Raw genomic sequence first — 12,175 nt, forward strand, 5'->3', positions numbered from 1 at the left:
AACTGCTCTGCGGTCCACTAAAGTGCTCATGAATTTGCAGTCTGTACCGGGGTGGGGGGGAGCTCTGCAGAACTTGGTGGCACTTTGATGTCTCTGCTTTGCTTAAGTGGGCAGATAAGCTAGGAGCCCGACCCGAATCATATCAAGGTGGCTGCACCTGAACTCTCTCAGCTGCAGAGGGATGGTCACTTTCTACAGGTTTCCTGAATGTGTGGCCACTTCCCTCGCCCACTCGACCCCCCTCTGCCCCATTTGTTCCTCTTTTTATTGTTAGTATATAATTGCATGTGTCAATTGAAGTGGCATTTGGATACTAAAGCTCTATATGTGTGGAGAACTTAATCTTCTTTAGCGTGACAAGTGGTAGTAATGCCAGTCTGGACAGCTATAAGCCGGACATATCGCTGTGTGCCACTCCCTGTGGCCTGCAGTAGCTGAAGGAGATTTCCAGCATCCACAGTAATTTGCTTTTGAAATTACTGAATCAATGTAATATGTTGCCACAATATGGCCTACAACTTGCAAGAGTTGTAATCAAAATAGAATTTTAACTGATATACAGAATTAAGTATTCCCCAAGTGGTCACGGAGAGTCACAAGGTATTTGGCAACTTTTATATTTAAATGGTCATTTGGTGCTGGTAGTGCCCTGTAACATCAATTTACAAGCTAAACTCAATCTGATTGGTTCGCAGCCTGGTAGAAACTGGTTTTATCTTTTCTTGCTACTGAAAGTGGGTTACACTGGATTACAAGCAGCAAGATCACCGAGTCCCTGTTCTCAGTGCCATAGGAAGGCAAACTATGCGTGGCATGCAGTTTTTTTTTAAATCTAGCTGCACCGCGGGCAGAATTAGCACTCTCTGTCTCCTGGTATTGTCCAATTTTGTGAGGTTTTCTTGCTGGGCTTTGGAATATTTTAACAAGTGGAAATGTCAGTAATTTTGCAACAGATGAAACTAGTGTTAGATCTGATTCAATCTGCCACCACAGTCTGCCGTGGTCAATACTGAGTCTTATTTTTTTATCTTGTTAGGGAAAGGAAAGAGTATTTTTTCCACTTGGATTGGAAATATGTTTTAAAAATAGAAGTCGTAAATATATCATTAGTGAACTGTCTTGTTTTAGAGGTCAACCCTCTGCAGCATTACTATATAAAGTAGTAATGTAATTGTGCTGTCATACATTTATCAAATTCATTAATATAGAGAGGTTGCAATAAAGTTTTATTGGAAGAGAGAGGAATTGCACAGACATAATGGGAAAAGATACAATGAAAAATTAAAGCCAAATTTAATTTTGGCATGTCATACAATTATCTTATTCCTCTGTATGGGAGCAAATCCAATAAATAGGGCCCAGCTCTGAATTCAGTTACTCAATTATACATTATTTGCAGACAGGGATATCAAAGTAAAATTGTATTCAGTCACAATCACTTTGACAGTGAACAGCTATTACCATGGGTTGAGTTTCAATATAAGACACAACATGTATTGCAGAATCAATCAATTGTAGTTCCACCACTGGAATCTCTCTCTCCCCTTTGGAGAATGATATGCTTTTTCAAATTGTCATTCTTATACATTCCGTGTCATTTTTGCACAATCGAAATGTTAGTGGCTTCACTGAAACCATACGACATAAACTTTGTTTCATTAGTTTCAGTTCAGAAGAAAATATGATTACAACTATCCATTTGCAGAATGTAGACTGTGGAGCTTATCTTACAGCCCTGCACTCTGCAGCTGGTGCTGTTCAGAGGCTCCGCACATCCATGCAAGAAACAGCTGACCTCGCATAATAATGCAAGGTCAGCAAATTTATATAATTTCATGGTGTTCCCGCTGCTTATTACATGTTGTGCTGGGACCACACTGAAGTGTTAAAGCATGAATCATCATCATTATCCATGTGAGTGCAGGAGGGAGCTGTGAAGAACCAGAGCGTAAGGAGAAGAAAGTGTCAGGGATCACAGGAGACATAATCTGTTGGGCAGAGGTTGGCCACAAGGCCTCATTCAGTTGCTGTGACCAAAAATTTGGAACTTGCAATACTTGCCTACAAATGTTTTTTGTTTGCACAACTTGAAGCAAGTTGAGATTGTGCCATGCAGCCTGTACAATTCTGAGAACCCATGGACAAGTCCATGCATTTGTGCAATGCTGCTAATTTCTCTGCAGGAGCTGTAGTAGACATGAAGTGTACATCTGCTCCAGGGCCTCCTGCAGCAGAGGTTCTTAACCCAACCTTAGTTTTTCTCAGGAATGGTTAGACTGGTGCAACAGTGATCTTGACTGTGTCCTCTACATTAATTAACCTGGGAAATTGGATTGAAACAGTCAGGATACAATGGTTCAACTTTTTGATTCATCCACAAAATTCTCAACCACATACCGCACCCATGCTGAAGGATTGCCCAGCAGTAAATCAATAGTCGCAGTTGGTGTAGTGGTGTTGTCTCATGGTGTAATAGTATGTCTGTAAACTCCTGGTCACCCCTTTCAAAAGGCTATGGAAGAGTTACTCATTGTACAAACTCAGGCAGCAACTTTTGAAAAACAGCACACTTTCACTTTCAGAGCCATTATCTGGCCCAGCTGAAGGAGTGATTGGGTGACCTCTGTCCTTTGTGGCAACAATTAAAACCCCACAACAATCCACCTCGCTTCATCCTGCTACTTGGGAGATCCTTTAGAAGGAACAAAACATAAGGAAGTAGAAGACACATCCTGTACACTTTGACTAAAGGGAAGAACTGGGGCAAAACACATTAAATACACTTGCACCACACACTAATTTATAATATAAGTTGTATTGGGTGATATTGACAGTTCTTTCATTTTCATTTTTTGTCTTGGTCAGATTGTTGAGGTTATATACATAGATATTAATATATAGTTGGGCCCAGTGGAAGGGAATATTTCTTTGGAATGAGAACTGAGCTCATTTCAGGGTGGACTGTTGTGTGTTGGTAGGGGAAGGCTACTTTGAAATGCCTGTCTTGTTAGATCTATCTAGTGACTGCAGGGGTGTCAGCAGCCCATTCAGCAGACAATCCCGCAGTCATCCACTGAGAGACAGAGTTTGGGCTCGGAGCTCATGTAGCCATGTTCAATTAGTGATAGCCTGCATTTGTAACATATCATAGGATTCCTATTGGGATAATTTAATCCAGCTGATGGCTGATTCAGGCCAGTAGTTGTAAAGGACCTGAGTAAAATGGTGGTGGATGGTTAAAGCCAGGCAAATTGCTAAGTGCCAAGTTTCGTTTTTAGCGTGTTCTGTGACAGGTGAAACAGACAGCTTTAATGTTGTTTTCAGGAATGTTCCAAATTATTTCAAAAAAATTCTCTTAATGTCCTTCAAGAACAAAACTTTGAAGAAACAAAGTTGCTCATGGATAACTAGCAATACTGACAACTGGCATTCATTGACCACTTCCAAAGTAGAAAAAGGGTACCAAGGTGCTTCACAGAGGTGCAAAGAAGAAAACCCCAATATCTGCTGTGGAACATGATTGAAGACATCAAGCTTCCCTAGCAGTGCCTGATCTAACATGGCATTTGAACCATCAATCGCCCTCTCACAGTTCCCATTCCATCTTGGGAAACCCATCATTCAAATTAAATGTTAAGCTGTGATGAGTTTCCTGCACATCCTGGCAGAATCTTGTCCTCCCCCACAGTGATTTTGGTGGCAGGGGCCATTTAATCAGGCGGGAGGGTGGCGAGTAGGGACCCTGCCACCTTTGTGCCCCCAACCCTGTTAAGTCCATGGTGGGAAGGCCTGCAGATGGCCAACCCACCCTGCTGTCAAATGAGGCCCTTAAGTGATTAATTAATTTGAAGAGTTCAAAATTATGAATGGTGTGAATGGTTTGGAAAGAAAAAAATAAAGGGAAACTGCTTCCAGTGTCAGAAGAGTCAGTAACCAAAGGACACAGATTTAAGATATTGACAAAAGAACCAGATGTGAAAATAGGAAACATCTTTTTACACAGTGAGATTTTATGATCTGGAATTCACTGCCTGAGAAGATGGTATAAGCAGATTCCATAGGGAACTTTCATAAGAGAATTGGGTAAATGCTTGAAGGGAAAAAGAACTTACAAGGTTATTGGGAAAGAGTAGGAGAGTAGGACTAATTGGATAGCCCTACCAAAGAACCAGCACAGCCACAATGGGCTGAATGTTTTCCACCTGAGCTGTATCATTCATTCTGCTAAACACATTAGGTATTGAGGCCTCTGTGTCCAAATTAATGGACCTCAGTGGATCGCAATGCGTCTATACCGAATCAAAAAATTGAACAATTGAATAGCTATTTTGAATATTTTAATTGTTTTTATATTGTGCAATTTTTTGATTTGTTTTGTACTGAAGTCATTGATGTCACTGACCTTTTACCTGTGGTTATATCTTTCTCAAAGGGGAACATTTGGGAACAAATTCTACGAATACCCTTCATCCTGGAGATGATCAACACTGTGCCCTTTATCATCACAGTAAGTCTGTCTGCTCTATCAAATATTCAGTGGGGGTCTGGTTGGCAGCAATTATTAAGATAACATTTTTCCAACGTGAGGAGCATATTCAAAGGACGTCTTTTCACCAGGGCTGCATTCTAAAAAAAAACAAATGGCTATTTTAGCAAAATCACTCTTTCTGTTTTTATAAAAAAGCACAGGAAGAATAAACCCATGCTGCTCACACCTACAAGTTGTTTGAAGGTCGCATCTGCCGATTGAAGAATTTCCTGTAGTATTTTGCTAAGACTTTCAATTAGACCCTGTGGTGCGTGCCTTATAAAGTGTTCCAGCTGTAATTCAGAAATTAAGAATGTTCATTTCAAGCGAAGATAGATTTCAAATATTCATAAGTCCATGCAAAGACGGCTTGTGTAACTCGGATTCGCTGTAGGTGACGGGGTTCATTTTATTTACCACAATAAGTTAATGTACTCCGTGTTTGCGAAGCAGAGTTCCAATTCCATTTTTCAGCAGGATGATACCATTGATGAATTTAATTAAAACGAGATAGCATCAAACTGCTTAAATGTGACAACAAAATAATTCTGTAGCTTTCTGCTCCCTGTCTTTTTTTTAAGCTCGGTTAAGAAGGTACACCAAAGGTAAAAAAAAATATGTAGACGATGGGCTGGATTTTCCATCCAGCGGCAAAAAAACAGATGTTGAAGCTGTTTCTGGTCTTGAATCCACCTCTGGGGTGGGCTGGGTGGTGAGGTGGAATGGGATGTGTGGTTAAGATAGTCACTCACTGGGGTTTTCACACGGGCCCCCCTTAATTGGCTATGCACTCTGGTTCCCTGTAAAATTAAGGGCAGTGAATAGGCTTTTGAAGCTGGAGGGCCAAGCAGAGGCTTTCCAGCCTGAAAAGAACAGCAGGCTGTAATGGAAGGTAGGCAACAGAGGGCAGTTCAACAAGGAGGTGCCCTCACTCCAACTTTTTACATCTTTAATAAAAGATAGATTCAGCAGCCTGGCCTGCACTGTGGCGAAGGGGAGGTGTGCCCGCCCCCATCCCCACCCCCACCCCCACCCGCACCCCCATCACCCCCCCCCCCCCCCCCCCCCCCCCCCCCTCATCACCACCCCCCACCCGCACCTAAACTGGCCCCTGCTTATGCAGGAGCCTGGAGATTGATTGGAAATCCTGAATCCTGGACAGGTACCTTTAATTGGTCTCAGTTAAGCCCTAAACAAGCCTATTTAGCTACTGGTCGTGTGTGGCCAAGTAGTCATGCCAACCCCAATCCCACCTCTGCAAAAATGACCCAGAGGCAGGATGGAGCTGGGGAACCCGGTACATTAGCCCGCGGGATGAACTTTCCAGGCTGAAAATGCAGCCCCAGGAGCATAAAATTAAACTATTCATTTCAAATAATATCCACGTTGGGAGAAATATAACACTGACCAATGACGAGTGGCTAATTTTCTAAAACTTTGAAAATAATATCTTGTTTAACAGACTGGTAATATTTAATTTCTGCTTTGCAAATGATCTCAGCCAAATAACTTTGTGTGGATTTTAGCTCGATGGGCAGGCGGGCTCGGTGGGGGTGGGCGGGGGCAGTCGTAAAGCCAACCGCCACCTATGATTGGGAATGGATTGCCAAGTAAGGCCCGCCCAGTGCGAAAAGCAGCTGGGGAAGCTCTGAGGAGGGGCGGGCGGGGGCATGATGTCCGCTGGGTCCAATGGCAATGTGGCGGCCGATTCAAAAGTGGTCCAGGCCGCCCCTGGAAGGCTGCCACAGAAGGACGCTGAACTCTCGATGGATTACAGTGCAGCTGGACATAGCAGGTCAGCGGGGCAGTCAGCCCCACGTTTTTCAGATGAGTGCCTCGCTGCCCCCTCAAGGAGGAAGTGGCAGCCAGGAGGGAAACCCTTGTCCCCAGAGACAGGAGGAGGAGGAGGCCCCCCGCACCTCACCAAGAAAGCATGGGCAGAGGTGGCATCCAGGGTGTGCAGCCACGACATGGTGAGGCACACGTGGGTGTGGTGCTGGAAGCGCTTCAACGATCTGCTGTGATTGGGAAGGGTGAGTACCGTGTTGGCATGTGTCGGTGTGCAGAACAGTTAAGGGCTGGCCAAACCCCCTGTGGACCCTAGGGGTGTTGGAGTGTGAATGGCAACTGAAAATAACTCTCGAGCTGGCTAAGAGGGTGAGCCCTGGCTGTGTGGACTGAGTGCCTTGCAGCTCAAGGGCCACAAATCGGCTGAGCCCCACCTGTTCCTCAGATGGGGTTGGCCAGGCTGCAATGACGATGCAGTTGCAGAGTGGACTAATCAATGCTCCTCTCTCCTTTCAGGAGAAGACATCCCATAACATTACTGAGCGGTCGCGGACTGGTGAAGGATCCCCACACCGTCTAATTCTCACGCGCTATGAGCAGGAGGCGCTGGGGCTCGAGAGGCAGCATGCACCTCGGGCAAGCGGCTGTGGTGAGGTTGCGGTGCCAGACGAAGGTAAGAGTGCAGTGCACTGAGGTGAGAATGTCGGTTATTGTAACCATTCTAATGTAGTCTCTATGTTGATGTGAGCCTCGAAACTAGAGTCCCCATTGATAATGGAAAGACGAGGGCACCATGATGCAGATATCTGTTGTCTTACCAGGGTGCCTGGCATGCACAGTGACCATGTCATGACTTAAACTAATAACATGTCCTCCTTCTCCCTTTTAGGCTCACCAGCAGGTGTTCGCAATGAAGGCCCTGAAGGGCCACCCCTGACCCTGGAGGACCACCCCTGACCCTGGAGGACCACCATGCTCAGCAGGCATCAGTGCAGATACCAGCACCTCAGTGGGCATTAGTTCGCCATCTTGTACCTCGGTGCGCATTGGCGAGGGCGCTTCACACTTGCTTGAGGTGCAGGCGGAGGCAGAGTGCGCCCCGGGTGCCGGCAGTCAGAGGACTGTTGGAGACCAAGACAGTGCTCAGTTGATGGCTGATGATGGGCCTCTGGAGTTGTCCATTTGGCAGCAGATGCTGTAAATCCAGCAGGGTTTGCAGGAGAAACTGGTGGAGATACATGAGGGAATGCATGCCATGGTGTCCATTTGGGAGGAGTCCCTGCGGACCACTGCGTTGACCTTCATGGCTGAGCACAATGTCTCCTCCATGGAGAGAGTAGCGACTCTCATGGAGAGGCTGCTCCCGGAACACAATCAGGGGTCCTAGGGGATGCGCTCGGACTTGCGAGCCCTCACACCGGCAATGACCTCAGCTGGCCAGTGTCTGTGTGGGAGATGGATTGGGCACCCAGTATCCCAGTTAGGTGCCCGCCCATCAGCGGTGAGCAGAGAGTTCCAAAGGGACCTCACGTTGACGCACAAGCTGCTTGTCACTGCGGGTTCCTCTCAGGGCGCTCTGGATGACACCAGCAGCTCCTCTGCCAGTGACTGTGGCATCTGATGAGGTTGTGGCGACTGGGGAGATGACAGCTGTTGCACTGGCTGCTCCCTCCCAGGCTCCACAGGCCAGAGGACGACCGCCAAGGTCATCAAGGCCAACAAGACAGCAGAGTCAGCAGGCTGTCTCCATTGCCGGTGCCAGCGAGGGGGAAGCACCTAGATGTAGCACTCCACAAACATAAACGTAAAGCACCTTAAGCACAAGATGGCCTTATCACGGGTGATATTTTGTTTCCCCATTTTGCTTTAACTTTTTTAATGGTGTGATAAACAACACTGGTTATTGTTCACTTCAGCTATGTTTCACATGCACAACTAAATAAGATTTTATTTTGTGCTATTGACCTCTGTATGCTTCATTTGTTCTGTAGGTGCAAGGTAGGCCATTATATAATGATGGACGTGTGTCTGCTGAAACTTCATTGCACAGACGCAGAGTGTATGTTGGTGGCCAAGAAAATGGTCCTGTCAGAGATCGAGTATGGAGCCTGCAGCCCTGGCATGTGGTGGTGGTTCTTATTTGGTAGGCTAGCTGAAGGAGCATTGGATCAAAGCGTCCTGGGTGTCCCTGCCTCCCAGAAGGTTACCCAGGTAAACATCCATGCCCTCAGCATTCTCCCCACCATGCTCGTCCTCAGACTCACTACTGGACTCATCATCTGTGGCCTGTGCAACTGCGTCAAAATCCTCTTCCTCCACTGCCAGTGCCAGATTGCATGCTGTGCTCTGCACAACCACTATCAGTGACACCCGCTCTAGGGAGTATTGCAGTGTGCCCCCTGAATGGTCCAGGCATTGGAAGCGCATCTTGAGAAGACCTATGGCTCTCTTTACCACTGCCCTTGTGGAGGCGTGGCTCCTGTTGTACCGCTGCTCAGCCTCTGTTCTTGGATGGTGGAGAGGCTTCATGAGCCACCTTTTCAGAGGATAGCCTTGTCACCCAGCAGCCATCCATCCAAAGAGCCTCCGCACCTGGGAGTGTCTCAGGATGTAAATGTCATGGGAGCAGCCTGGGTACCTTGCACAGACTGGCTGAATCTGCATCCTGTGATCACACGCTATTTGCACATTCATGGAGTGGAATCCCTTTTTGTTGACGAAGGCACCCAGCTCACCCACTGGCGCCTTGATGGCCACATGTGTGCAGTCGTTGGCACCCTGGACGCAGGGGAACCCAGCAATCATTGCAAAGCCTTTGGCTCACTCTGCCTGGCTGGCCTCGTCCATATAGTAGTGAATGAAAGTCAATGCACGCCTGAACAGAGTTTCTGTCACCAGCTTGATACAACTGTGGACAGCTGATTGGGAGACTCCACACAGATCCTCCACTGAGCCCTGAAAAGAGCCGGAGGTATAGAAGTTGAGGGCCACTGTGACCTTCAGAGCCACTGGCATGGGGTGTCCACCCACACAGTCGGAGCTGATCTCCGGCCTAATCATCAGACAAATGGAGGTCACTGTCTCCCTTGAGAGATGGAGCCTCCTTCGGCATTGCACCTTGGACACATTGAGGTAGCTGCATCGCCGCCTGTAAACCCTGGCAGCAGGATAGTGCTATCTTCTGTGGCCCCTTCCACCTTGGACTGTCAGCTGGCCCTGCCCCCCTTGTGCCCACGTCTCTCCTCCCACAGGTCCCTCTCCTGGAAGCTGCATTGGGACACCCGGCCTCCTCTCCCTTCTGTCCCTCTCTTCCTCCTCAGAGGAGGTGCCTCCAGCAGAGACCACAATCCCCATTCCCAGGGTAAGGGAAGGCTGTCTGATACCTGGAAGAGCCCACATGGTCTGAATCCTCCGGGGACCTGGAGACAACAATGAGTCCAGAGATGAAGCCTAGAAATTATCAGAATGCAACTCTGAAGTGAGATGAAGCTGACCAGTTCACAAAAGCAACCAGCAGAATATGATCTTCACTATTCCTCACTACTCACATTGACAATGTTACTGACCCTTCTAATTCCACCCGTGGATGAGCTTTTGCAAATTGTGGCCTGCCCGCCTGTCCGTTTTGCCTGTGCGACGGCTGAAAATTGGCATGGGCTTGTAAACTTGAAGATAGTTGGTGTGTCAAGAGCCTTAACTGGCCTCTTAATTAATGGTGGGCACGCCTCCGTCTCCCTTGGATGACCACCTAGCGAAAGTGCGTGTTGACGTTGGCACGCTTGGCCGATGTCAATGCGCATCATTTCATGTTTGGTGGGTCAGGCACATGCCCGCCAGCCAAGCAAAAAAATTCTGCCCTAAGTGTTACATATAATTCAAAGTTTTGCACATATGGCATATCACATGTTAGATACATAGCGTAGAAAACTGAAGTATGAAAATTCATCGGCCCTGATTTTCTCACTCAAATAACTACTATTAAGTTAACTTAATCAAATCTGAATCTGTTTATTAGGAATAAGGAATCTGTATTTAAACAGACAATTCAGTTTCTCTTCCCAGTGATACCAATACAACCCACTACTGAATGAACCAATGAATTTGTTCAGTTATTTTTTCCCCCAAGCTCATTTCAGCTAAAACATTATGATATGTACTCCAGCCGAATATGAAGGTGAGAAATACTTTTACACAAAGTATAATAAAAGTCTGAGCTGTATCTGGAGCCTAGGGCCCTGGTGTAAAGTGTAAGAAAAAAAGAACTTGCATTTATATAGGCCGGGATTTACTATGGGGGACGGGGCCTCGCCTACCAGTTGGAGAACTGGTGGGAGCCCTGCATTGCTCTTTTTCTGGGAGGCCTGGGGTTATTCCGAGGTGGCCAGGCACTTCACCTGGGTAATATTGAGCCTCCCATCAAATTAAGCCCCCAGGTGGACAGAAATCCTACTCCTGAGTGCTGCCAGTTAATTAGAGGCTGGCAGCACCACTAGGAGCAGTGGTCACTGCCAGTTCTGCAGTGTGGCCAACCATGAGGATGAGGGATGGATCCCAAGATAGAAGTGAATGTGGGTGGGATGGGGTTAGTCAGCAAGGTGGGGAGGGGAGGGTAGTCAGAAGCAAGGGCTGGGGTAGCTTCCCGCATGGCCCTTCTTTCCTAAGTCCCTCAGTTGGGCCCATGGCCGAAGGCCGCCCTGCCAGTAGGCTGCTGACAAATCCATTCGGTTGGTGAGTCCCTGTCTGCTGCTGGTTGAAAAGCAGCAGTGGCAGGATTAAACGCTTCAGTGGTCATTTAAGGGCTTTAATTGGCCTCCGGGCAGGAGGGATGTCCCCAAGACTTTTCTCCCCAGACTTGGTCAGGGGTGGGATCTCCCCTCCCACCTGATCACACCCTTCCCCCCACTGTTCCACTTCTGAACTTTCCTCTGGGCCTCTAGTGTCTTTGTCATCTTGGGACATGCCAAAATTCTTTATAATCAGGGAATTTGTGCACGACAAGGTCCCACAAAGCAACAGTGTGACATGATTTGAAATTTTTTCTGCCATGTAGTATTTTCATTTTGTGTGTTGTTTTCTGAAGTTCTCTGAAATCTTGCTTTCACCCAAACCGCTTTCATTTCAGATATTTTGGTCTCCATTAAGGAATCTATTCATCCCAGTTTTTCTGAACTGCTGGTTAGCCAAGCATGCCCTGGAGAATATGATTGTGAGTATTAGAACCTAAAATCCAAATAGTCACCCCAAGTTCCTCTGCTCATCTTCAAATAGTGTCATGGGTACTTTTGCATCCAACTGTGCAGGTAGACAGGACCTCAATTTAGCACCTCGCCCAATACCCAGAATTCCGAATCCCATAATCTAATGGCGATAATTATCACAAAGTTATATAATTTTCTAAGTTGTGCAGAATGGGATCATTTTAACACATCAACTAGTTTGTAAAATTCAGTGGCAGTACAAACATCATTTTCAGTTTTTATTTGCAGCCAGTACTGTTCTAAGTAACTTCTCTTAGGTAATTAAGCATGTAACTTCCACATGTAACTTCTCTCTGAAAAAGAAGAATGTTGCATTCAGATTAAAAAGAAACAGACCTTTGTCCTTATTTTTGTTTGGAATATAAATGAGAATTTTGAATTCTCTTTCCATTCATTTAGAATGATCTTCACAGAGCTATCCAGCGAACCCAATCTGCTATGTTCAATCAGGTTCTTATTCTTATATCCACTTTACTGTGCCTCATTTTTACTTGGTAAGTGATGTTGAGTCAGCCTGTTCTGTAAAAGATGCTTATTGCTTTTTTATTGAAAGCTTGCTGTTACATTTTTGAAGATATGAATAAAATCCAAAACATCCATT

General features: G+C 46.3%; 1 protein-coding gene across 2 annotated transcripts in view; it reads left to right on the forward strand.

The window, feature by feature from the left end:
* The window catches only part of LOC144692649 (potassium channel subfamily T member 2), a 794,243-nt gene that overhangs the window by 332,370 nt on the left and 449,698 nt on the right, over positions 1–12,175 (forward strand). Inside the window, exons 7-9 of one of the 2 annotated variants that reach the window (XM_078561726.1) lie at positions 4,433–4,507; positions 11,439–11,522; positions 11,974–12,068. In XM_078561726.1, coding sequence (XP_078417852.1) covers positions 4,433–4,507; positions 11,439–11,522; positions 11,974–12,068 — 254 coding nt within the window. Of the gene's footprint in view, positions 1–4,432; positions 4,508–6,936; positions 6,990–11,438; positions 11,523–11,973; positions 12,069–12,175 lie in introns of those variants that run through there. The other variant, XM_078561725.1, reaches the window with a different exon arrangement.

Source organism: Cetorhinus maximus, chromosome 17 (genome assembly GCF_964194155.1).
Source record: "Cetorhinus maximus chromosome 17, sCetMax3.hap1.1, whole genome shotgun sequence".
In the NCBI taxonomy this organism is placed as follows: Eukaryota; Metazoa; Chordata; class Chondrichthyes; order Lamniformes; family Cetorhinidae; genus Cetorhinus; species Cetorhinus maximus.